General features: G+C 44.0%; 1 protein-coding gene across 2 annotated transcripts; it reads left to right on the plus strand.

Annotated features, from left to right (window-relative positions):
- Nucleotides 1–3,024: 3,024 nt before the first annotated feature.
- Nucleotides 3,025–27,469, plus strand: LOC135519073 (putative butyrophilin subfamily 2 member A3). Of its 2 annotated transcripts, none has more exons than XM_064944127.1 (6): nucleotides 3,025–3,320; nucleotides 14,944–15,002; nucleotides 23,544–23,855; nucleotides 24,020–24,331; nucleotides 24,970–25,115; nucleotides 25,383–27,469. In XM_064944127.1, the coding sequence occupies exons 1-6, from the start codon at nucleotides 3,307–3,309 to the stop codon at nucleotides 25,437–25,439; spliced, it is 900 nt and encodes a 299-aa protein (XP_064800199.1). In that variant the 5' UTR covers nucleotides 3,025–3,306; the 3' UTR covers nucleotides 25,440–27,469. The 2 variants fall into 2 exon arrangements, with proteins under 2 accessions (XP_064800199.1, XP_064800200.1); XM_064944128.1 differs by having other exon boundaries at nucleotides 3,029–3,320; nucleotides 25,386–27,469.
- The last annotated feature ends 170 nt before the right edge of the window (nucleotides 27,470–27,639 follow it).

Here is a 27,639-nt window from a genome sequence, read left to right on the forward strand (position 1 = left end):
ACTTTCAAATTTCAATAGCTCCTTTGTCATGTGACCTACTGACTTCCAACAAGGTTCAGAATGTACACTCAAGGGGCCTACACATTGCACACCCTTTAGATTGTCCATTTATCTCACACAATTTCACATAAGTTTTCAATGTTTTTCAATGTTTCTAATTTCAATAGCTCCTTGGTCATGTGACCTACTGGACTCAAACAAGGTTCAGAATGTCCACTGACTACCCTTCTATATTGTACACACTTTTGATTTGTCACTATGTTGATGGTCCCTAACTGCTGTTGGTGGACGTAAGGAAAACTACAGGCGAATATCCAATCTCAATCTGTTTTGACCTCAGTGTGAACAGAGTGCCCCATGGTGGCGGTGGGGTTTGGGTATGGGCAGGCATACGCTACGGACAACAACACAATTGCATTTTATCGATGGCAATTTGAATGCTCAGAGACACCATGACGAGATCCTGAGGCCCGTTGGGGCGGCAGGTTAGCCTAGTGGTTAGAACATTGGTCTAGTAAATGAAAGGTTGCAAGTTTGAATCCCCCAGCTGACAAGGTACAAATCTGGACTCAAGGTTCAGAATGTCCACTTACTACCCTTCTATATTGTACACGCGTTCTGCCCCCGAACAAGGCAGTAAACCCACTGTTCCTAGGCCGTCATTGAAAATACGAAGTTGTTCTTAACTGACTTGCCTAGTTAAATAAATCCGATTGTCTTGCCATTCGCTCCCCTCACGTTTCAGCATGATAATGCACAGCCCCATCGCTGTACACAATTCCTGGAAGCTGAAAATGTCTCAGTTCTTCCATGGCCTACATACCCACCAGACATATCACCCATTGAGCATGTTTGGGATGCTCTTGATCGACGTGTACGACAGTGTGTTCCAGGTCCCGCCAGCATCTTCGCACAGCTATTGAAGAGGAGTCGGACAACATTCCACAATCAACAGCCTGATCAACTCTATGAGAAGGAGATGTGTCACGCTGCATTGGGCAAATAGTGGGCCCTCCAGATACTGACATTTGTTAAGATAACTGTGACCAACATATGCATATCTGAATTCCTAGTCATGTGATACTCAGATTGTGGCCTAAATTCTTTCTCTCAATTGACTGATTTCCTGAACTAACTCAGTAAAATATGTTAAATTGTTCTGTTTATATTGTTCAGTGTATGTACGTAGGATGCTGTATATAGCATTTTCATATATTAAAACAAAAGCGACAAATAATATGTCTATCCTTTGCAATGTATTGTAGTTGAGTGGCCAGGGCTACTTGTAACGATGTGCGCTGAGAGTCAGAAAGCAAGTTCGGGGAGTGAGTGTTTTAATAAATGAAACGTAATACAAAATAAGAAACACGAACAACGCAGACAGGAAACTGAAACAATGACGCCTGGGGAAAGAACCAAAGGGAGTGACATATAGGGCAGGTCATCAAGGAGGTGATGGAGTCCAGGTGAGTGTCATTATGCGCATCACGATGGTGACAGGTGTGCGCCATAACGAGCAGCCTGGTGACCTAGAGGCCAGAGAGGGAGCCGCCACGACGTGCCGCATCTGCTGCAGGACGCCAACCAATACGATGACCCTGGGGATCAGGAGCGAACCGGTCACCTCCGCTGAGGCGCAGAAACCTGACGAACGGCTGAGGCTGATGAGCTGGCTAAGACCTCCCCGGTTGTCTCGGTTGAGGCATGGGAGCCTGTCGAGCCTGCTTGGGGCAGGGTAACCCGTTGAACCTGCCGATGCATGGGAATCCGACAAACTAGCCGAGGTCTCCCATGTAGTTCCGGTTCTGACACCCAGACCCGACATCACCTCAAACACAAAACAAAAACTCCCTGATACATCCCTTTGGTGAGAAGTTATTCTGGAAGAGTGTGCGCTGAGAGTCGGGAAGCAATTTCATGGCGTGTTTTCATAAATTAATTAAACATAATACAGAACAATTCACAGATGGAAAACTGAAACAATGACGTCTGGGAAAGGAACCAACGGGAGTGACATATATAGGGCATGTAATCAAGGAGGTGATGGAATCCAGGTGAGTGTCATTATGCGCTGATGCCATCACGATGGTGACAGACAGGTGTGTGCCATAACGAGCAGCCTGGTGACCGAGAGGCCAGAGAGGGAGCACGCGTGACACTACTGCTCAAATTTTGCTGTAGTAGGCCATGTTTCTCTTTTGCATGGTGTTTTGTTGCAGGTTTTGTTGTTCGGTTATTCATTGTCAAGCTTTAAAACCCGAAGCCAGACTGCAACATTTAGTAGCCTAGCTATGACTGTGGCATTTGTACACTTTCTCTCTGCTGCTTGCTGTAAATGCCAGCGCATCAGGCTGTAGTTTCATAAAGTATATGACTCAACTGTTGACTAATTTATACTAGTTTGTTTGTCACGTGCGCTAGCCTATTGGCCACGTTATGACTGACTTGTGATCTTTGCCCTTGCTTGTTTGTTTGTATTGACATTCCCCAGCCTTTGTTACCTTCTCAGAGTTACCATCTCAGTTTTTGTTCAAAAGATTGAGTCCTTACTGAAACAGTGCATCCCGAATGGGTGGGGGCAGCAAATGTAACAGTACAGCTTCCGTCCCTCTCCTCGCCTCGAACCAGGGACCCTCTGCACACATCGACAACATCCACTCTCGAAGCATCGTTTCCCACCACGCCACAAAAGCCATGGCCTTTGCAGAGCAAGGGGAACAACTACTTCAAGGTCTCAGAGCTAGTGACGTCGTAGATTGAAACGTTAGCCATTTCACATTGGTTACATAAACAATGTACCAGGCAGCGGTGATTTACATCCTGATAGCAATTACTTTTTGGACTACCAAGAAATGTATTAGTGAATTATATAAATCGTGGATTGAACTGCATCCATCTATTCTGCCAACAATGCCTTACTGTATGTCATGGAAATATGTGTAAAATATAACCTATTTTTAAAACCTCGTGTAAAGGTGTGTTCTTAAGAGCAATCGCTCTGGGCGTTAGTTAATTCAGAGCGTTGTCAGATTGTCCGGTCATAAATTCTGAGCGTTTCGCTCTTGGAGCATTCAGTGAGCGCACACTGGACACTAGCCGAGGAGTAGGGTTGATCCGGGCGTTCTGATCTCACAACCGCAGTCAAATACACAAGCAAATTGCCCAATTTCTGGAACCGTGACGTCAAAATAAAAAAAAATCGACAGTTGACACTGCTGACTTTCACTCTTTCCACGTTTGCCGTCCAACCCGGATTCACGACAAACTTTGATCTCCTGCTTACATTGATTATACTTTCTGCAGAAAATGGAAACCTATAGGTAAGGTCATGATAATATGTTCATGCAATATACTTTGACGACAACGGTTGCCAGAAATGGAAGTGAATTGAATGTATTGTGTGTGTGCGGAGGGAATTAAGCTATGATTCATATTTCACCAAACATTTCACTTATTTTTAAGGGGTCTTTATTACAGTGTGAATACACGTCTTGTAGTTAATTGTCATTACAACTTGTAACTAACTGGTGGTAATTACAGTGTGTAATTACAGGGGTTTTAACAACAAATGATTTTTACCATGCTAATCACAAATTCACCGATTTAGTGTTTAGTTTCATAACTGCATCCGGTTAATTAATAACTGTCACAAGCTTTTAATATCATGTGGACAGATACACTGGGTGTCCAATATTGCAAGGGTTGGAGGCTCAATAGGCTCTAATTACCTACTAGTGAATGCGCACTCTTCAAAATCTCTTCAAAGTCGTTGCGAGCACATGCCCCCAAAAAGTGTACCATGTGGGTTAACTTGGTTGTTACCTTACAACCTTATTATAAATGGGATAAAATTGCTTTTCCCCCCTCATCAAGCTACACACAATACCCCATAATGACAAAACAAAAACAGGTTTTTAGACATTTTTGAAGAAAAAAAAGCAAAACTATGAAATATCACATTTACATAAGTATTCAAACCATTTACTCAGTACTTTGATGCATCTTTGACAGTATTTACAGCCTTGAGTCTTCTTGGGAGTGCAGCTTTTTTCAAGTCTCTCCAGAGATGTTCAATCGGGCTCATGTCCGGGCTCTGACTGGGCCACTCAAGGAGAGACTTGTCCCGAAGCCACTCCTGAGTTGTCCTAGATGTGTGCTTAGGGGTGTTGTCCTGCTGGAAGGTGAACGTTCGCCCCAGTCTGTGGTCCTCAAAGCAGGTTTTCATCAAAGATCTCTCAGTACTTTGCTCTGTTCATCTTTCCTTCGATCCTGACTTGTCTCCCAGTCCCTGCCACCGAAAAACATCTTCACAGCATGATGCCGCCACCACCATGCTTCACCATAGGGATGGTGCCAGGTTTCCTCCAGATGTGACGCTTGGCATTCAGGCCAAAGAGTTCAATCTTGGTTTCATCAGACCATAGAATCTGGTTTCTCATGGTCTGAGTCCTTTAGGTGCCTTTTAGGAAACCAAGCGGGCTGTCATGTGTCTTTTACTGAAGAGTGGCTTCCGTCTGGCCACTCTACCATAATGGCTTGATTGGTGGAGTGCTGTACAGATGGTTGTCCTTCTGAAGGTTCTTCCATCTTCACAGAGGAACTCAAGAGCTCTGTCAGAGTGGCTATCTGGTTCTTGGTCACTTCCCTGACCAAGGCCCTTCTCCCCAGATTGCTCAGTTTGGCCGGGCGACCAGCCATTTCTAGGAAGACTCTTGGTGGTTCCAAACTTCTTCCATTTAAGAATGATGGCCACTGTGTTCTTGAGGACCTTCAATGCTTCTGACATTTTCTGGTAACCTCCCCCAGATCTGTGCCTCAACACAGTCCTGTCTCGTAGCTCTATGGACAATTCCTTCGACCTCATGGCTTGGTTTTTGCTCTGACATACACTGTCAACTGTTGGACCTTATATAGACTAGTGTGTGCACCTTTCCAAATCATGTCCAATCAATTGAATTTACCCCAGGTGGACTCCAATCAAGTTGTAGAAACATCTCAAGGATGATTGATGGAAACAGGATGCACCTGAGCTCATTTTTGAGTCTCATAGCAAAGGTTTGGAATATTTATGTAAATAATGTATATTTTTATAAATTTGCTAAAATCTCTAAAAACCTGTTTTCACTTTGTCATTATGGGATATTGTGTAGCTTGATGAGGAAAATAATTAATTTAAGAATTTAAGACAATAAGGCTGTAACGTAACAAAAAGGGGAAGGGGTCTGTAGACATTCCGATTGCAATGTAGATGCCCTCACCCGCTAATGACATAATGCTGACTTTACTTTTGTCTGACCCCGATACAGGCTTTCCAGCAAGAACCAGGCAGATGTGTCCATATTCAGTTTTATTCTCTAGTTCACCACCACACATCAGCACACACACATAGAAGTGATTTTTGTGTGGTTCTAAGGAAAGGCAGAATAAACTATCATTAGGATCCATATACAAGAGGATAATGAAATATACATACAATAGTAAAGAGATGATGTGATATATATATGCATGCTGTTCTAACAGTGGATGTTATAGTATAACATGCAAACACTTGGATATTCACACAGCAGGAATATAGAAGTACCCAGAGAAAGAAATAGAAGGCCAAGGCACTTAAGATTTATGTCCCTCTCTCAGGCCTGTCTACAGATCTTATCTGATCTTAGAAGGCACTGTTACTAGGCTCCTAGGTTGTTAATCAAAGTGCACATGCAAATGGTATTTGTCCCTTCTGGAACCTCTAGAAACTCTGCAATGTTGCCCTCTGATACATCAGTATCATCTCTAGGCCATACAGTGGGGCAAAAAAGTGTTTAGTCAGCCACCAATTGTGCAAGTTCTCCCACTTAAAAAAATGAGAGAGGCCTGTAATTTTCATCATAGGTACACTTGAACTATGACAGACAAAATGAGAAAAAAAATCCAGAAAATCACATTGTAGGATTTTTAATGAATTTATTTGCAAATTATGGTGGAAAATAAGTATTTGGTCAATAACAAAAGTTTGTCTCAATACTTTGTTATATACACTTTGTTGGCAATGACAGAGGTCAAACATGTTCTGTAAGTCTTCACAAGGTTTTCACACACTGTTGCTGGTATTTTGGCCCATTCCTCCATTCAGATCTCCTCTAGAGCAGTGATGTTTTGGGGCTGTTGCTGGGCAACACGGACTTTCAACTCCTTCCAAAGATTTTCTATGGGGTTGAGACTGGCTAGGCCACTCCAGGACCTTGAAATGCTTCTTATAAAGCCACGGGGCGGCAGGGTAGCCTAGTGGTTAGAGCGTTGGACTAGCAACCGAAAGGTTGCATCCCCGAGCTGACGAGGTACAAATCTGTCATTCTGCACCCGGAACAGGCAGTTAACCCACTGTTCCTAGGCCATCATTGAAAATAAGAATTTGTTCTTAACTGACTTGCCTAGTAAAATAAAGGTAAAAAAAATAAAATAAATAAATAAATAAACTCCTTTGTTGGCCGGGTGGTGTGTTTGGGATCATTGTCATGCTGAACGACCCAGCCACGTTTCATCTTCAATGCCCTTGCTGATGGAAGAAGGTTTTCACTCAAAATCTCACGATACATGGCCCCATTCATTCTTTCCTTTACACGGATCAGTCGTCCTGGTCCCTTTGCAGAAAAACAGCCCCAAAGCATGATGTTTCCACCCCCATGCTTCACAGTAGGTATGGTGTTCTTTGGATGCAATTCAGCATTCTTTGTCCTCCAAACACAACGAGTTGAGTTTTTACTAAAAAGTTATATTTTGGTTTCATCTGACCATATGACATTCTCCCAATATTCTTCTGGATCATCCAAATGCTCTCTAGCAAACTTCAGACGGGCCTGGACATGTACTGGCTTAAGCAGGGGGACACGTCTGACACTGCAGGATTTGAGTCCCTGGCGGCGTAGTGTGTTACTGATGGTAGGCTTTGTTACTTTGGTCCCAGCTCTCTGCGGGTCATTCACTAGGTCCCCCCGTGTGGTTCTGGGATTTTTGCTCACCGTTCTTGTGATTATTTTGCCCCACGGGGTGAGATCTTGCGTGGAGCCCCAGATCGAGGGAGATTATCAGTGGTCTTGTATGTCTTCCATTTCCTAATAATTGCTCCCACAGTTGATTTCTTCAAACCAAGCTGCTTACCTATTGCAGATTCAGTCTTCCCAGCCTGGTGCAGGTCTACAATTTTGTTTCTGGTGTCCTTTGACAGCTCTTTGGTCTTGGCCATAGTGGAGTTTGGAGTGTGACTGTTTGAGGTTGTGGACAGGTGTCTTTTATACTGATAACAAGTTCAAACAGGTGCCATTAATACAGGTAACGAGTGGAGGACAGAAGAGCCTCTTAAAGAAGAAGTTACAGGTCTGTGAGAGCCAGAAATCTTGCTTGTTTGTAGGTGACCAAATACTTATTTTCCACCATAATTAGCAAATAAATTCATTAAAAATCCTACAATGTGATTTTTCTGGATTTTTTTTGTTGGAGTGTACCTATGATGAAAATTACAGGCCTTTCTCATCTTTTTTGTGGGAGAACTTGCACAATTGGTGGCTGACTAAATACTTTTTTTGCCCCACTGTACATTGCAGAGGTAACATTCAAACAATATAAACCTTGCTGATAAATATACTGAGTATTCAGCAATGATAATGACCACAACACTTATTATAAATGTAGTAATGATAACCACACTAAACCGAGGTAGCATGCACAGGATACACACAAACAATGCTATCATTAGCTGGTAGCTATCAAAATAACATTACTTATCTACAAATATCTAGCACATGGCAGCTATAAACAACAATCATCACACCAAATATCCCCATATTTACATGCCAATGGACGCACACAACACTCTAGTAAGGAAACAGCATGATAAAGGTCCGTCAAACAGTTGATTCTTTCTCAAGGCGGCAGGTGACAACGCTCTAACTTGGGCGGAGCCCTGGAGTGCGTCCAACGCCCTGATTGGTTGGATGAACTGAGGCGTGAAGGGTCTGAAGGCCATTCAGGTTGAGCTTTTTTCTTTTTACAGCCGCCCCTGGATTTCTGGTGGAAATCCACACATCTTAAAAGGCCTCAATGCGGGTCTTAGTCCTGAAAGGGCCTAGTTCTATCCAGCAAGACAGAGGGGCAGAGCAGCGAAAAGACCAGACAAGGCCGGGTCCAGTCCTAGTGTGCATCTGGCCAAACTAGGAGGGCAGCTGATCACTTTAGAGGGCCATGCGGGCCAGTAGGGTACTGGCTCCGGTGTGCATAAGGGTCTTAGGGGCCGCCCCGTGAAGAAGGTGCACGGAGACGCAAGGACAGTCCTGTGCCACCCCATGGAATGCCACTGGTATGGCTGAGGATCTTCTGACACAGCTGGTGCAGGGCTGCTGGGGCCCATCCGTGAGTGCTGAGTACAGTGCTGGAGGCTGGCTACAGCTGGAGGAGGTAGCTCGCCTACTGTCGTGACGAAATTTGGCATTTCGGCCACAGCTGTTTTTTGCAGATCACTGGTTGGTAACTCTCTCCCCACTGCTGAATACAATGGCTTCCATGGTCGAGCAGGTGAGTACACCTGGGCGAGGCTTATGAGGGATCTGGAGGCAGGTAACAGCTGGGCCCCAGAGACGAGGTCAGGTGGTCTCTCGTGTGGCAAGGGCTGAGGTTCGTCCAAGTCAGGGGGCTGAGGGCCTAGCAGGTTAGGAAAATCAGGGCCTGAAAGGGCAGGGGACTTGGAACCAACTAATGAGACTGAGGACTGCAACCCAGGGATGGAGGGAAGCTGCGAGCCTAGCTGGGCAGGGAACTTTTAGCCTAGCGCTAGTGTAAGTGAATAGGTGCCGGCTGAGGTTGGGGGCTACGAACTGGCTAGGGACAGACTGCATATCTAGAGAAGCAGATAACTCTGAACCCAGCGGAACAGGAAACCCATGGCCTAGAACAAGGGCAAATGGTTTGGCGTGTAGCACTGAGAGAGCTGACTGCTTGCTGAGTGAGGCTGCAGACCAACTGAGGTCAGAGAACCTATTGCCTAGCGGAGCAGTGGACTGAAGACTAGAGCTGGAGACAGCAAAACTAGAACGGCTGAAGGCTGGGAGCCTAGTGCTGATAACGCTGGGCCTGACAGGGAAACAGATTCTGGACCTGACAGGGTCAACGACTGAGGGCTAGTAGAGCTGGAGAAACTCGTACCTTTGAACCTAGCGGGTCAGGAGCCTGATAACCAACCTGGGCTAGGGACTGAGGTCCGACTAATGCTAGAGATAGCTGACCTAATGCAGCTGGAGACTGAGGACCGAGTGCTAGGGACTGAGGACTGAGAACCCAACACAGGTAACTTGTGGTTCAACAGGACATAAGGCTGTAAGCCTCACGGTCTAGGTGTCTGTGGACTGACTGTTTCTGGAGACAGAGAGGCTAGTGCAGTGAACTTAGGGCCTAGTAAGGCAGGAGGCTTTAAACCTGGTAGGATAGGCAACTGCCTGCCAACTAAGGGGGGCTGCAATCTGAGCAGGGCAGGAGACTGCAGACCTGAAGATGGTGCAGATAACTTAGGGCCTAGCATGGCAGGGGGCTTTACGCATGGTGGACTAGGATGCTGCATACCTTATAAGGAGGGTTCTGCTGTCCATGCAGGGTAGGATACTTAGGGCCTGGCAGAGCAACAAACGTAGGGGCTACTGGTACAGGGAACTGTAAACCTAGAAACGGCAGAGGACTGGGGTCTAGCACTATGGCATGAGTCCGGGAACCTAAGTCAGAACAATGTGAACCTGCAACTAGGGCCAGAAAATGAAGGCCGGGTACTGACAGAAACTGAGAACTTACCAAGGGAGCAGGATAGACTGGACCTACCGGGAAGGTATGGAGCTCTAGACTTACTTGAGAGGCAGGAAACTTAAACCATACAAGAGAAGTAGGGAACTCTAAACCTGACTCTCCCAGGAGGGAGAGTTCCCTTCACTGACCCTACCGGGATGGAAGGGAACTCTGACCCTGTCCAGGAAGGAAGGGAACTCTGACCCCACCGGGGGAGGCAGGGAACTGGACAACTAGCTCAGGGGGACATCAGGGGTGACTTCTGATGGGTCACCTGCAGTGATGTCTGGCGGGTCCCCTGAGGCAAGGTCTGGAGGTAGAAGGACCCTTGGTGCTGGAACTAGCATGGTGTTGGCAGGCGGGGCTGGAGAGGCCCCAGCTTCCTGGCTGCACTTGACATCTGCAGTAGCTGCAGGCTGTGGCACTATTCTAGGAGCGGGCGAAGAATCCACTGCGGGCTTGGGCCTGGAGCAGGGAGGGGCTCCTGAGGGAGAGCAGGTGGAATCTTTGTGGCTGAAGGTTCCAGGGTAGCAGACAGTCAAACCTCGAGCACCAGAGTGTCTGTCTCGGTGAGCAGGGGGCCCCCACTGGGAGGAGAGCACAATTCTGCAACTGCAGCAAGAACATGCCCCAATGCAGCGGCTGGTTGTGGCTCCACGACTGGAGCAGGAGTCTACTCAACTGTGGCTAGTCGAGAAGCTGGCTCAGGGGGGTGCAGACATAGGTGTCGTGGACTGTGCACTCTGGAGTTGCCTTTATCTGGTGGGGAGCTGGGCCGCCCTGGACAGCAGAGGCGGACCTGGTGATCTGTTGGATTGGGAGGACCTAACAGGACGTCGGTCGAAATAAACTTTTTGTGCAGCTCATGAAACATAGGACCAACACTTTATATGTGGTGTTTATATTTTTATTCGGTATATGGCATGCTGTTCTAACAATGAATGCTATAGTATAACATGCAAACACTTGGATATTCACACAGCAGGGAAATCAAATCAAATCCAATTTTATTTGTCACATACACATGGTTAGCAGATGTTAATGTGAGTGTAGCGAAATGCTTGTGCTTCTAGTTCCGACAATGCAGTAATAACCAACAAGTAATCTAGCTAACAATTCCAAAACTACTACCTTATAGACACAAGTGTAAGGGGATAAAGAATATGTACATAAAGATATATGAATGAGTGATGGTACAGAGAGGCATAGGCAAGATACAGTAGATGGTATTGAGTACAGTATATACATATGAGATGAGTATATAAACAAAGTGGCATAGTTTAAAGTGGCTAGTGATACATGTATTACATAAAGATGCAGTAGATGATATAGAGTACAGTATATACGTATACATATGAGATGAATAATGTAGGGTATGTAAACATTATATTAGGTAGCATTGTTTAAAGTGGCTAGTGATATATTTTACATAATTTCCCATCAATTCCCATTATTAAAGTGGCTGGAGTTGAGTCAGTGTGTTGGCAGCAGCCACTCAACGTTAGTGGTGGCTGTTTAACAGTCTGATGGCCTTGAGATAGAAGCTGTTTTTCAGTCTCTCAGTCCCAGCTTTGATGCACCTGTACTGACCTCGCCTTCTGGATGATAGCGGGGTGAACAGGCAGTGGCTCGGGTGGTTGTTGTCCTTGATGATCTTTATGGCCTCCTGTGACATCGGGTGGTGTAGGTGTCCTGGAGGGCAGGTAGTTTGCCCCCGGTGATGCGTTGTACAGACCTCACTACCCTCTGGAGAGCCTTACGGTTGTGGGCGGAGCAGTTGCCGTACCAGGCAGTGATACAGCCCGACAGGATGCTCTCGATTGTGCATCTGTAGAAGTTTGTGAGTGCTTTTGGTGACAAGCTGAATTTCTTCAGCCTCCTGAGGTTGAAGAGGTGCTGCTGCGCCTTCTTCACGATGCTGTCTGTGTGGGTGGACCAATTCAGTTTGTCTGTGATGTGTACGCCGAGGAACTTAAAACTTACTTCCCTCTCCACTACTGTTCCATCGATGTGGATAGGGGGGTGTTCCCTCTGCTGTTTCCTGAAGTCCACAATCATCTCCTTAGTTTTGTTGATGTTGAGTGTGAGGTTATTTTCCTGACACCACACTCCAAGGGCCTTCACCTCCTCCCTGTAGGCCGTCTCGTCGTTGTTGGTAATCAAGCCTACCACTGTTGTGTCGTCCGCAAACTTGATGATTGAGTTGGAGGCGTGCGTGGCCACACAGTCGTGGGTGAACAGGGAGTACAGGAGAGGGCTCAGAACGCACCCTTGTGGGGCCCCAGTGTTGAGGATCAACGGGGTTGAGATGTTGTTGCCTACCCTCACCACCTGGGGGTGGCCCGTCAGGAAGTCCAGTACCCAGTTGCACAGGGCGGGGTCGAGACCCAGGGTCTCGAGCTTGATGACGAGCTTGGAGGGCACTGTGGTGTTAAATGCCGAGCTGTCGTTGATGAACAGCATTCTCACATAGGTATTCCTCTTGTCCAGATGGGTTAGGGCAGTGTGCAGTGTGGTTGATATTGCATCGTCTGTGGACCTATTTGGGCGGTAATCAAATTGGAGTGGGTCTAGGGTGTCAGGTAGGGTGGAGGTGATATGGTCCTTGACTAGTCTCTCAAAGCACTTCATGATGACGGAAGTGAGTGCTACGGGGCGGTAGTCGTTTAGCTCAGTTACCTTAGCTTTCTTGGGAACAGGAACAATGGTGGCCTTCTTGAAGCATGTGGGAACAACAGACTGGGATAGGGATTGATTGAATATGTCCGTAAACACACCAGCCAGCTGGTCTGCGCATGCTCTGAGGGCGCGGCTGGGGATGCCGTCTGGGCCTGCAGCCTTGCGATGGTTAACATGTTGAAATGTTTTCCTCACTTCGGCTGCAGTGAAGGAGAGTCCGCATGTTTTGGTTGCGGGCCGTGTCAGTGGCACTGTATTGTCCTCAAAGCGGGCAAAAATGTTATTTAGTCTGCCTGGGAGCAAGACATCCTGGTCCGTGACGGGGCTGGTTTTCTTTTTGTAATCCGTGATTGACTGTAGACCCTGCCACATACCTCTTGTGTCTGAGCCGTTGAATTGAGATTCTACTTTGTCTCTATACTGACGCTTAGCTTGTTTGATTGCCTTGCGGAGGGAATGGCTACACTGTTTGTATTCGGTCATGTTTCCGGTCACCTTGCCCTGATTAAAAGCAGTGGTTCGTGCTTTCAGTTTCACGCGAATGCTGCCATCAATCCACGGTTTCTGGTTTGGGAATGTTTTAATCGTTGCTATGGGAACGACATCTTCAACGCACGTTCTAATGAACTCGCTCACCGAATCAGCGTATTCGTCAATGTTGTTGTTTGATGCAATACGAAACATATCCCAGTCCACGTGATGGAAGCAGTCTTGGAGTGTAGAATGAGATTGGTCGAACCAGCGTTGAACAGACCTCAGCGCGGGAGCTTCTTGTTTCAGTTTCTGTCTGTAGGCAGGGATCAACAAAGTGGAGTCGTGATCAGCTTTTCCGAAAGGAGAGCGGGGCAGGGCCTTATATGCGTCGCGGAAGTTAGAATAGCAATGATCCAAGGTTTTTCCAGCCCTGATTGCGCAATCGATATGCTGATACAATTTAGGTAGTCTTGTTTTCAGATTAGCCTTGTTAAAATCCCCAGCTACAATGAATGCAGCCTCAGGATATATGGATTCCAGTTTGCAAAGAGTCAAATAAAGTTAGTTCAGAGCCATCGATGTGTCTGCTTGGGGGGGAATATATACGGCTGTGATTATAATCGAAGAGAATTCCCTTGGTAGATAATGCGGTCGACATTTGATTGTGAGGAAGCCACAGTCAGTATGTAGCCAGAGAGAGAAATAGAAGGCCTAGGCACTTAAGATGTATGGCCTTCAAGCCTCCCGAGTGGCGCAGCGGTCTACGGCACTGCATCACTACAGATCCTGGTTCCATCCCAGGCTGTGTTGCAGCCGGCCGTGACCGGGAGACCCATGAGGCGGCGCACAATTGGCCCAGCGTCGTCCGGGTTAGGGGAGGGTTTCGCCGGACGGATTGTCCTTGTCCCATCACGATCTAGCGACTCCTGTGGCGGGCCGGGCGCAATGCACGCTGACACCATCGCCAGGTATACGGTGCTTCCTCCGACACATTGGTGCGGCTGGCTTCCGGGTTAAGCGAGCATTGTGTCAAGAAGCAGTGCGGTTTGGCGGCGTCGTGTTTCAGATTTCGGAGGACACACGGCTCTGTTTTGGAGGACGCATGGGACAAGAATATAACTTCAAATTGGGGAGAAAAAGGGTACAAATAAAATATAAAATAAATAATATTAATACTAAAATATTTAAAAAAATACTAAAATAAAAAATAACAACAAAAAATAAATCTTTATGTCCCTCTCTTAGGCCTGACGACAGATCTTATCCGATCTAAAAAGGCACTGTTACTAGGCTGCTACGCCGTAAATCAAAGTGAACATGCAGATAGGATTTGGCCATTCTAGAACCTCTAGAAACTCTGCCATGTTGCCCTTTCATACAGCAGTCTCATCTAAGGCTATACATTGCAGCGGTAACATACAAACAATATAAACCGGCTAACCACACTAACCCGAGGTAGCATGCATGGGATGCACACAAATACGGAATATCCCCAAACTTACATGCCAATGGACGCACACAACACTTTAGTGAGGAAACAACATGTCACCTGCCATCTTTCTCAAGACGGCAGGTGAACACACTAACTTGGTGTATGTACAGAGGTGTGAAGTGTCTGAAGGCCAATCGGATTGCGAGGGCTGGCCTTTTTTACAATACCCACACTGTATCTGCGAGCTGTTGGCTAGAACGCACGTGTGATGGAAATCCAATTAACTTGTATTTTCTATTCGGTACATGGGAATTTAACCGCAGAAGTAATTTTTATATGCATTTTACCAGTAACAAGGCAATTTGATGGAAACCTAGCTAGTGTCTCCTTTTTACATTTATGTTCTAAACAATATCCTAAATCTAAAGCAATCCACCAATCATACAAAATCAACCCACCACCTATCCTGCAATGCAATTTGTGATTCTATTATGGTTCTTCATGTTGATCAGCAAGCCTCTGACATATGTATCCATTTTCACCTTCAGAACACACATTGTCATGTGGACTGTCCTGTGGTTAGTAGAAGTCTTCCTGTGTGCCTCAGGTAAGTTATTCTCATTGCCTCAATAGAGACATGGTGTAGATGCTAAGTTTAGGAGGGGTGGTAATGGTCAGCAATACATATCAATTGCTTATAGTGTTATGTTGTCTTAAACTCATGTCACTTGTTGTAACACATCCTCAACCTCTGTGGATATTCAGTATATCTTCAACTGAGACATGGTTCTGAGGTGAAGGTTGTTGTTTCTGGTTTCCTCAATGAAGACTGTTTATCAAGCAGAATCTTAATAATTGCAGTTGTCTCTCCTCAAACCTTTTTGTCACACCCACACATTCTCCCACACATCCTCAGTTCTCCTTTCTACTCCCCCTCGTCTGTGTGTGTGTGTGCGTGTGTGTGTGTGTGTGTGTGCACGCGTGTGTGTGTGCACGCGTGTGTGTGTGCACGCGTGTGTGTTTAAAGTAACATCCCATCCATCTACAGTGAGGGGGGAAAGTATTGATCCCCTACTGATTTTGTACATTTGCCCACTGACAAAGAAATTATCAGTCTATAATTTTAATGGTAGGTTTATTTGAACAGTGAGAGACAGAATAACAAAAAAATCCAGAAAAACTCATGTCAAAAATGTTATAAACTGATTTGCATTTTAATGAGGGAAATAAGTATTTGACCCCTCTGCAAAACATGACTTAGTACTTGGCAATCACAGAGGTCAGACGTTTCTTGTAGTTGGCCAGCAGGTTTGCACACATCTTAGGAGGGTATTTGTCACACTCCTCTTTGCAGATCTTCTCCAAGTCATTAAGGTTTCGGGGCTGACGTTTGGCAACTCGAACCTTCAGCTCCCTCCACAGATTTTCTATGGGATTAAGGTCTAGGGACTGGCTAGGCCACTTGATCATTTGTCAGTGGGCAAACGTACAAAATCAGCAGGGGATCAAATACTTTTTTCCCTCACTGTATGTGTGTGTCAAATCTAATTTTATTTGTCACATGCTCCAAATATCCTCCCACATGTCACACATCCTCAGTTCTCCTTTCTACTCCCCCTCCTGTGTGTGTTTACAGTAACATCCCATTCATCCATCTGAGTATGTCAAATCCAATCTAATGTTATTTGTCACATGCGCTGAATACAACAGGTATAGATAGACCTTACCGTGAAATGCTTACTTACCAGCCCTTAACCAACAATTCAGTTTAAAAAAAGAGTTAACAAAATATTTAGTAAATAAAATAAAGTAAAAATAAAAGTAACACAATAAAATAACAATAATGAGGCTATATACACAAGGGGTACCAGTATCGAGTCAATGTGCGGGGGTACAGGTTAGTCGAGGAGTTTGTGTGCGTTTACAGTAACATCTCAGTCATCCATCTACGAGTTTGTGTTTACAGTAAAATCCCAGTCATCCATCTACGAGTTTGTGTTTACAGTAAAATCTCAGTCATCCATCTACGAGTTTGTGTTTACAGTAAAATCCCAGTCATCCATCTATGAGTTTGTGTTTACAGTAAAATCCCAGTCATCCATCTACGAGTTTGTGTTTACAGTAAAATCCCAGTCATCCATCTACGAGTTTGTCCCAGTCATCCATCTACGAGTTTGTGTTTACAGTAAGATCCCAGTCATCCATCTACAATACTATTATTATTTTCACATGCACGTATACACTTCGCTTTGTATATCAAGCAGGCCTACACACACACCCTCTGTTGTCCTTTGAGAGAGAAAGATATAACTTTTGCTATTGCTGCTTGGCAGCTTCAGGACAAGAGACTTGATCAGCAAAAAGTTGTTTACTCAGAATGGGAAACATTTCGTTAAAAAAAAAAAACATGTTTATATTGGACAAATTCAGCCTGGGTCTTGCCAGGACACACAGCGAGCCCTGCCACAGGCATCCTTTGTAACACAGCTGAAGTCAAGCCTGGGTGGGGGGGCTTGACTTACTACACATTTAGAAAGCTGTCCACTAGACTAATTTACCAATCTAAAAACATTTAGCTGACAGGGGCTAATTGAGTGACTGTTGATGCACAACCAAATTCCAAAATTGCACCTTGTATATTCTATTATTCTAACTCTCAACAGTAAGTTGAGACCCCGACTGAGTTCCTGTGTGTGAAACTGGTCCGCGGGCCTACAGAAGGGGGGTGGCATGCCAGTTGCTCTAGGCTCTAGGCCATTGTCATAGTCCTGGAGGGCCGATGCTGCTCATTTTATAGTCAATAAATCCATGAATTCCCTTAACCAAATGTCCATGCTAATGTAACAGTATAACTTTAGTCCGTCCCCTCGCCCATACCCGGGCTCAAACCAGGGACCCTCTGCACACATCAACAACTGACACCCACGAATCATCGTTACCCATCGCGCCACAAAAGCCACAGCCCTTGCAGAGCAAGGGGTACCACTACTTCAAGATCTCAGAGCAAGTGACGCCATCGATTGAAACGCCACTAGCGCGCACCACTGCTAACTAGCTAGCCATTTCACATCGGTTACACTAAACACTGAGGTTTACACTCTTTCCAATTCATAAGTATTGTCCATTTGACTGTTATGAAGGCCAATGCAATGATACGTTGCGTGGTTCTAGGTTGGATATTGTCCCCCCTACTTCCTAACAGGCACACCACAAGACAAAGTGGGATACATACACTCAAAATTCCAGTCAACATACAATCTACATCAGTAAAATCTTTTAATGACTGGACATTTCCAAAACAGATTGATTGGTGTACCAACCTCAACACAGCCATGCCAACACAAATCTGAAAGGCTTGATCCATGTTTTTCAACCTGTGAAGTGTGATATAATCCAGGTGAAGTCCATTTTTAAATTTTACCTTTATTTTACTAGGCAAGTCAGTTAAGAACAAATTCTTATTTTCAATGACAGCCTAGGAACAGTGGGTTAACTGCCTGTTCAGGGGCAGAACGACAGATTTTGTACCTTGTCAGCTCGGGGATTTGAACTTGCAACCTTTTGGTTACTAGTCCAATGCTCTAACCACTAGGCTACACTGCCGACCCAATACTGCCCCAATAATTGTATACCTTAGACAGTTGGATATGGATGTTGTTTTTCCATATTGCATCCCACTGTGCTGCCGTGAGAGATATATCCAAGTCCTGTTCCTAGTGTATCAGAGTAGGGATGTTGCTGTTGAGGGGGGGGGGGCAATGCAAATAGTCCGGGTAGCCATTTGATTAGCTGTCCAGCAGTCTTTTGGCTTGGGGGTAGAAGCTGTTAAAAAGCCTTTTGGACCTAGACTTGGGGCTCTGGTACCACTTGCCGTGCGGTAGCAGAGAGAACAGTCTATGACTAGGGTGGCTGGAGTCTTTGACATTTTTTAGAGCCTTCCTCTGACACCACCTGGTATAGAGTTTGTTTTTGGAAGATGGGCTGGGACTCTGCTGTCCTAGCTTCAGGGGGAAGCTGGTTCCACCCTTGGGGTGCTTGGACTAAGCTGAGCGGGAGCTGGATGACATGAGAGAACTTCGGAAGGTTGAAAACCACGCAGGCTGCAGCATTTTGGATAAGTTGCTGGGGGTTTGATGGCATAAGAGGAGAGCCCAGCCAACAGCGAGTTGCAGTAGTCCAGACGGGAGAGGACAACTGCCTGGATAAGAACCTATCACCGCTTCCTGTGTGAGGTAGGGTCGTACTCTACGGATGTTGTAGAGCATGAACCTGGAGGAGCGGATCACTGCTTTGATGTTTACAGAGAACGACGGGGTGTTGTCCAGGGTCACGCCAAGGTTCTTTGCACTCTGGGAGGGTCGACACTGTGGAGTTGTCAACCGTGATGGAGAGGTCTTTGAGTGGACTGGCCGTCCCCGGGAGGAAGAGCACTTCAAGGTTGCGCTTAAGGTGATGGGCCGACATCCAAGTTAAGATATCTGCCAGGCCTTCAGAGATGTGTTTTGCCACCTGGGTGTCAGAAGGGGGGAAGGGGGAAAATAGTTGTGTGTTATCCGCTTAGCAATGATAGGAGAGACCATGTGAGGATAAGACGGAGCCGTGAGAGAAAAGAGGAGAGGGCCTAGAACTGAGCCCTGGGGGACAACAGTAGTGAGAGAGAGAAAAAGAAACAAAGTAGTGTTCAGTGACCTGGAGGGGGGTTCCAGTGAGATTAGTAGGTGAGCAGCCTCTAGTAAAGATGAGGTCAAGCGTATTGCCTGCCTTGTGAGTTGGAGGGGATTAGGAAAATGTGAGGTCAAGAGGCAAGTAGGGGAAAGAGTTGGAAAGAAATGAATCGAAGGCAGACGTCATGAGGTTATGTGTTTAAAGTAATAACCTGTCCTCATTTCTAATCTCTCAAAACATGAGATGTCAAATATGATCTCAAACACCACCTGCACCGCCAGCTAACTGACTGAACAAAAATAGAAACGCAACATGTAACAATAAAAGATTTTACTGAGTTACAGTTCATACAAATGGAATAAATTAATTAGGCCCTAATCTAGATTTTACATGACTGGGAATACAGCTATGCATCTGTTGGTCACAAATACCTTAATAAGGTAGGGGCGTGGATCAGAAAACCAGTCAGTATCTGGTGTGACCACCATTTACCTCATGCAGCGTGACACATCTTCTTTGCATAGAGTTGATCAGGCTGTTGAGTGTAGCCTGATGTCCAGCTCCTCTTTAATGGCTGTGCAAAGTTTCTGGATATTGGTGGGAGCTGGAATAAGCTGCCGTACAGTGCCTTGCAAAAGTCTTCATTCCTTTGGCTTTTTTCCTATTTTGTTGCATTACAACCTGTAATTTAAATAGATTTTTATTTGGATTTCATGTAATGAACATACACAACATAGTCCAACTTGGTGAAGTGAAATGGAAAAAAATAACTGTTTCAAAAAATAAATAAAAACATCAAACAGAAAAGTGGTGTGTGCATATGTATTCACCCCTTTTGCTATGAAGCCCCTAAATAAGATCTGGTGCAACCAATAGCCTTCAGAAGTCACATAATTAGTTAAATAAATTCCACCTGTATGCAATCTGTCACATGATCTCAGTATATTCTGTTCTGAAAGTCTGAAACACCACTAAGCAAGGGGCACCACAAAGCAAGTGGCACCATGAAGACCAAGGAGCTCTCCAAACAGGTCAGGGACAAAGTTGTGGAGAAGTACAGATCAGGGTTGGGTTATAAAAAAATATCAGAAACTTTGAACATCCCATTAAATCCAATATTAAAAAAAGGAAAGAAAATGGCACCACAACAAACCTGCCAAGAGAGGGCCACCCACCAAAACTCACAGACCAGGCAAGGAGGGCATTAATCAGACAGGCAACAAAGTGACCAAAGATAACCCTGAAGGAGCTGCAAAGCTCCACTGCAGAGATTGGAGTATCTGTCCATAGGACCACTTTAAGCCGTACACTCCACAGAGCTGGGCTTTATGGAAGAGTGGCCAGAAAAAAGCCATTGCTTTAAAAAAGCAAACACGTATGGTGTTCGCCAAAAGGCATGTGGGAGACTCCCCAAACATATGGAAGGAGGTACTTTAGTCAGATGAGACAAAAATGGAGCTTACTGGCTATCAAGGAAAACGCTATGTCTGGCACATACCCAACACCTCTCATCACCCTGAGAATACCATCCAGATGAGCAGATGAGCTTCCCTGAGACGATTTCTGACAGTTTGTTCAAATATTATTTGGTTGTGTTAACCCACAGTTTCATCAGGTGTCTGGGTGGATGGTCTTAGATGATATAGCAGGTGAAGAAGCCGGGTGTGGAGGTCCTGGGCTGGAGTGGTTACACATGGTCTGCGGTTGTGAGACCGATTGGTCGTACTGTCAAATTCTCTAAAACGACTTTGGAGGTGGCTTATGGTAGAGAAATTATCTGGCAACAGCTCTGGTGGACATTCCTGCAGTCAGCATGCCAATTGCACACTCCCCCAACTTGAGTTAACTTTGGCATTGTGACAAAACTGCACATTTTAGATTGGCCCTCTATTGTCCCCAGCACAAGGTGCACTTGTGTATTATTCTGTTTAATCAGTTTCTTGATATGCCACACCTGTCAGGTAGATGAATTGTCTTGGCAAAGGAGAAATGCTCACTAACAGAGATGTAAACACATTTTTGCACAAAATTTGAGAGAAATAAGATTTTTGTGCATCTGGAACATTTCTGGGATCTTTCATTTCAGCTCATGAACTATGGGACCAACACTTTCAAAGATGTTGCGTTTATATTTTTGTTTCGGTATATGTCCCAAATGAATTGAAAAGATCGGCACCACATGCCCCCATGATGACTTCTAATCATTATTGATCCAAGGAGCCCAATGCTAGCTAAACACTGCTAAATATCACAAATGGGCACTTACAAACTGTCTGGGTCAATGAAAGACTTCCAAGGCTGGTTGTGTTAATCCACTGATGCAAAATTCCTCACTTTGTTTACCTAGCTAACCTACATACTACATAAAGCTGTTGCGGTGACTGTATTACTGCCACACCGGTACTCTTGAGTCATGACGGCAGTAACATTTCACGTGATCGCTGAGTCATGGTAATCTCTTCTTGTGCACTCTGAACATGCGTTGATCGTACCCAACTCACTAACGACCATCAGGTCGCTAATGGCCTGGTACTCAGCACTCTATTGTCCCTCTAGCCACTCTGACATTAATGAAAATACCATTGAAAATCACATAAATAGTATCATGCTTTTAAAACTCAAATCACTGTGATGATCAATTTGAAGAAAGAAGTTCAACAACAGGTTGAGCCTGAATGGAAAACATGGTCGTTGTGGATGTGTTTCAAAGCCAAACAATGAAATGGACAGCACTTTCTAAACTGATGATTACAGTTATAGGGCAGTATTTTATATTTTCTTAATTAATAGGCTGACACATTACCTTTTAGCTATACAAAATATTTCACCACCGTGCATTTCCATCTCCTCATCAATCATTCATTCCTTTCTCGAATGCGCAGAGAGAGGGGCTGTCAACAAACATGTTAAGTTGTGAAAACATTTTACTATCGATGTTCCCAACCAGATTTCCCTTGGTTTCCCAAATTAAGCAATGGGTATCTCCAGGAACAGCCTTGGAGAGCCCATGGCATACAGAGTTTGGGCGGAATATCACCTGTCATGCAGTGAGAGCATGTTCCTCAAAGAGTGGTTGATGCATGGACTGAAGTAAGTTGTTTTATAAGCCCAGACATTTCTATGTAATCCTGTGTGAAAGCCGTGTTTTGATGGTTGCCACTAAAAAGACGAGTATCCCAGCTGCTACTATATGTATTATTTATTTCTCAGCTGCTCTGGCTCTGGGAAAGAGGCGTCCATCCGCTATTTGAGTGCATACGGCTGGCATGTACTGTATATTTGCCCCTGTTCCTGACCATTTTATGGATTATTTTAGCAAAGGAGAAATGCTCATTAACAGGGATGAAAAACAAATTTGTGCACAAAATCCTGAGAGAAGTCATCTTTTTGTGCGTATAGAATTTCTGGGATTTCTGGGCTATTTAATCTAACAAATTCACAACGACTACCTTATACACACAAATGTAAAGGGATGAATAAATACAGTGCCTTGCGGAAGTATTCGGCCCCATTGAACTTTGCGACCTTTTGCCACATTTCAGGCTTCAAACATGAAGATATAAAACTGTATTTTTTTGTGAAGAATCAACAACAAGTGAGACACAATCATGAAGTGGAACGACATTTATTGGATATTTCAAACTTTTTTAACAAATCAAAAACTGAAAAATTGGGAGTGCAATGTATTTTTTTAAACCTGTTTTTGCTTTGTCATTATGGGGTATTGTGTGTAGATTGATAAGGGGGAAAAAACTATTTCATACATTTTAGAATAAAAATACCTAACAAAGTGTGGGAAAAGTAATGAGGTCTGAATACTTTCCGAAGTCACGGTAAACATTCAAAATCCTATTTTCCCTAAACCTGACCGTAACGCTAACCTCAAAATCTAACCTTAACCCTAACTCCTAAACCTAATTATATCCTGAACACTAATTCTACCTTCACCCCCTAGAAATAGCATTTGAGCTTGTAGGGACTAACAAAAATGTGTTTGTGTTAGTTTACTATTCGTGTGTGATGGATGACTGGGATTTCACTGTAAATACAGACACACACACACACAGGAGGAGGAATAGAAAGGAGAACTGAGGAAGTGTGGAAGTTTGTGTGGGTGTGATACAAATGTATAGATACAATTGACTAAGTCAGATTTAAGATTCTGCTTGATAAACAGTCTTCATTGAGATATAAGAAGTGTGTGCTCTTGTGTGTGTGTGTGGTTCCAATAATGTGCGGTATCATGTTTATTGGCAAACAATGTGTTGTGATATTGCACAATAACCGTTTTGAGAGAAACCACATACCTCCTTTTTAAAGTCTGGTTCTTCTTGTTTACTGTACTCCTCTGTACCATGGGGAGATTTTGTTGTTGCCATTTCAATGTTTTTTCTTATATTGTTAAAGACCAATGCAACTTCCCTAAAACATTATTGAAATTAACCTTGAACCTGCTCAACTGGGCTTTAAAAAAATATTCTAGCCCATTTGGAGCCACTCCAAGCTATTGTGGGACAAAACGTCCTCCTGCAATGCCCCTGCAAGAAGAGAAACGAGAGAAGGGACATGAAATGGCAGTTAGAAGACCATACCACCATCCTTCACCACAGTGGAAGTCGTAACACCACAAACATCGGGGAGGGATATCAAAACAGGGTCAGTCTCTTTCAGAATGAAGATAAGGAAAACTGTTCCCTGCTCCTCTCAGGCATCACTGTCGCAGACAATGGGATGTACAAATGCTTCTTTCAAACCGAGACTTTGGTCTACATTCACATCACTCTGCATGTGATTGGTAAGACATTTGTTTTGCTTGTTTTGTTGTTGTTGTTGTTGTTGTTGTTCATTGTCATTCTGCTATTAGTTGATTTATTTGTCTTCTCCCGCCCCCTTTTCTACTTCATAAATGACTCCATTTCAGGCATGCTGCAGTTGATTAATCTCCTCTCTGCTCTCCAGCCAGCTACAGTGTCTGTATGTACCAGATACTAGACCAGGCTTCGAATGGTTCTGGATGGGGAGAGAGGTTCGGGGTGTACCAGTGTAAAGCCAACGGGGGATACCCAAAGGGCCAGATTCACTGGAAGATGGGTGGACATCCTCTGGTGAACACCTCCAGGAGGGATGAGACCCACCTGGATAACTCTACAGGACTATACAGTCTGAGCAGCATCCTGACCATGGATCGGAGTCAGGGTGAAAAACTGCAGTGTATGGTGGAGAACACAGACCAGGCTTCTAAACTCAACTCCACCTGCAAGGAAAAGCCTGGTGAGTACACGAGACTAGTGACACCAGTAGCCATAACACAGCAGCAGTAAATCACGGTACTGTAGTCAGGGTCAGGAGTTTCAGCCCCATAGTGATTTCATTGAAGAAAAGAGTCTCAGCTTGTACCCAAAAATCCCAAAACATCTGCGTAGGAATGCATGAGAATGAAAAGCTAGGAGTGGGTGCATGCGTATGTGTGTGAAAGTGCATGAGGGTGGGGGAATCTAGGGGCAAGCACAGGCATAAACACAGAAAAGGAAAAAAAACTCTAAGCTAGAGTGAAACTACAGAGAAACAACAGCGTTATCTTTGGGACTAAACTATTAGCATTACCAATGATGTAGTGTTTCCTCTGACTGAACACAAATGTTTGGGTAAAAATGAAGAAGCTGGAATACACAGTGATGTGTTGAAGAGTAGTAGACAAAGAAAGTTACACTGCTGTGACCAATAGGGAGGAAGTTAGAGTTTAATTTGGAAAGTCTTCTCACCACTTAGTCAAGTTACACTAAGAGGTCTGCCTTTTCAAATTCCTCAGCTTTTTGGCTTCTCCGTCTCTCATCTAAAACACGTTTTTAGAGCATTTCATAGTTTGTATGACCTATTTCTATGTTTTCTGTTTCCTCTCTGCTTTCCAGTATACATTAGAGAGAGTCTATTGGAGAGTCCTGATAAAGTAGCAGTAGCAGCAGGTGTGTCTGTCAGCGTGGTTGTGACGCTTGTCGCGGGAGTCCTGCTGGTGATCTTCTTACTGACTAGATGTCACCGGCGTGAAACGTTAACGGTGAGCCCTTGTCCTTATTATACCACTGTGATATCAGTCCGAGTGTTAATGCTGCTTGGATCTAGAAAAAATGACAGCATCTGGGCCCAAATCAGAGCGCAAACTGCAAAGGTGTTAGAATTACAAATAAAAAGACTAATAAGACTAACAAACCTCATACCGAACTTGCGCCTTCAATCTGATATTGATGCACCTAAATAGTGATTGAATAGAGCAGTTTCAGTCCTTGTGTGTGATTGATTCATGTTTTGTTTTCCCTGGAAGAAGCAGAGAGACACAGGGGAAAGAAGTGTGACCCAGCAGTTGAACATGTATGAACACTGAGTGTGTGGAGCATCTTCTCCCTCTGATACAACAATCTCTCCTCAAATGACGGACGACAAAATGGAGGGATGGTGACTTGCAACAAGACAAACTTAAAATAATGCCTGTGTTCAAAGTAGCAATGTGGAGCAGCATTGAGCAATGTATTGTAATGTCATGTCTGAACCATATTCTGTGGCCATTATGCAACGAGGCAGGAAGTGAAAGAAGTGGAGAACAGCAGGATGGGAGAAATGACTGGTCAATGGACTGAACATGAGCCGAACTCAGTAAATGAAGTCCAGAGAAATCACAAGAAATAAAGTAGACCTAAGACAGCCTGTATATTATAGAGTTGACTAACTACAGGTGCATTCACATTTCTAAGAAGAGAAGCAGATGATACAGGACTACTATAGATAACAGCCATCATGGAAACTCTTGTTACATACATCTACCGCATGTTCCTGGTGTTACCCATTTGAATCATGTTGATAATTCATGTTGATAATTCGCTTTCATGTACAGCAGTCATTTCACCATTTAAATATGAATTTAATTATCTGAATAATGTGAAGAATTTGACATGATCAATGTTTTCATTGCTGCTTATTATTATGACGTAGCTTGCTGTGAAACAAGCATGTCATGGAATGACAAAAGATGAGTAACACTTGGGTCCAGGGTCCGTTTTGTTGTATTATTAACCATATTGGTTAAGCTTACAACACAGGAAGAGATGATTGGAAATCAGGGAAATAAAATGACTTTTTATAGGTCTTGTCCCAAGGGACTAATACAAGTTTCACATCTGTGTTCATATTTATTTTGTGAGAGAGAAAAACTACAGACATTATACAAATACATTATCCGCCCACCTCTCCCCTTTCCACCCACATGACCTGCTTATTTGAGTACAAATATCAAAGTAGTGATTTGAAACTGTTAATTGTTGGAGTCCACATGTTGATACTTGGTTGCCTGGGTGTTTAAGGTACAGTGAAGTTAGTCACCATTAAGCAGTAAGAGATTGGCAAGACAACGGACTGGTTTAGATCAAATGCTTGATAATGATGAAGACAGATTGCCAAAAGGAGAACAATCTGTTTGAAGACTTTTATACCACTTATATTTTATGCTGTAAGTGACAATACTGGCTGTTTTTCTGTGTGTGAAAGTATTGTTCAGTTGTTTTTATGTGTTTGTACTGTTGGAAAGTAGCTGAAATTCTCTGTCCTCTTCCCTCTTGGTGTTTCTTTTTCAAATAAACTATGTACTGTGAATATGAAATGAGATAAACCATATATTAAATGCCATAATAAACCCTATATTAGATGCCATAATAAACGCTATATTAAATGCCATAATAAACGCTATTTTAAATGCCATAATAAACCCTATATTAAAGCACAGCATTGATTGTCAATGCTACGCAGATGATACACAGCCTCACATTTCTGTGTCACCAGAGGATTCTAGCTCCACGGATACATTATTAGACTGTTTTAGTGAGTTAAATAACTTCCTCCAGCTAAATCAAGACAAAAACCTAGGTACTTATTGTTGGAGCCAAAGCACAGCGAGAGAATCTAGCAGCATATTTTAATTCACAGGCAATCTAAAGATAAAACACCAGGTAAAAAAACCTAAGTGTTATTTTTACATTCTGAAGTCAATTTTGAATCACACAATAGGAATGCGACCAAAGTTTATTTTTACCAGGAACATTTTGAGGTGTGGATGTTTCTTTCTCAGGCTGATACAGAGAGACTCATCCATGCTTTTATTACATTCAGGTTTGACTACTGTATTGCTCTCCTGTCTGGTCTACCCAAGAAAGCCATTGGTCTACTGCAGAACATACAGAATGCTGCAGCACGGGTACTGACCACGATCAGACGGAGAGCACACATTTCATAGGTTTTAAGGTCTCTGTACTGGCTGCCTGTGAGTTCTGTAATGCACATTGCATTGCAGTCCATGTCTGAAATGTTCTGTATAAAAAAGCTTGATTTGATTAAATGTCAAAATAAACACAATATTAAATCCTATATTCTAATCGTCCCTCTGTTTGAGATGTTCTCTGCCACATTGACTTTAAGGATTTGCTCTTTGCAAGAGTCAATTCAGTTTCAACACTATATTTCCGAGACCAATTAAAACCTCATTAAATTGTTGACTTAACTATGGCATGCCTACAGGTAAGGTAAGTCAAGTAATT

This window comes from Oncorhynchus masou, chromosome 29 (assembly GCF_036934945.1).
Source record: "Oncorhynchus masou masou isolate Uvic2021 chromosome 29, UVic_Omas_1.1, whole genome shotgun sequence".
NCBI classification, from domain to species: Eukaryota; Metazoa; Chordata; class Actinopteri; order Salmoniformes; family Salmonidae; genus Oncorhynchus; species Oncorhynchus masou.

Coding starts and splice junctions, on each gene's coding strand:
- LOC135519073 (XM_064944127.1), top strand. Junction 23,856..24,019: donor CATCACTCTGCATGTGATTG/GTAAGACATTTG, acceptor TCTGCTCTCCAG/CCAGCTACAGTGTCTGTATG. Junction 25,116..25,382: donor ACCGGCGTGAAACGTTAACG/GTGAGCCCTTGT, acceptor CCCTGGAAGAAG/CAGAGAGACACAGGGGAAAG.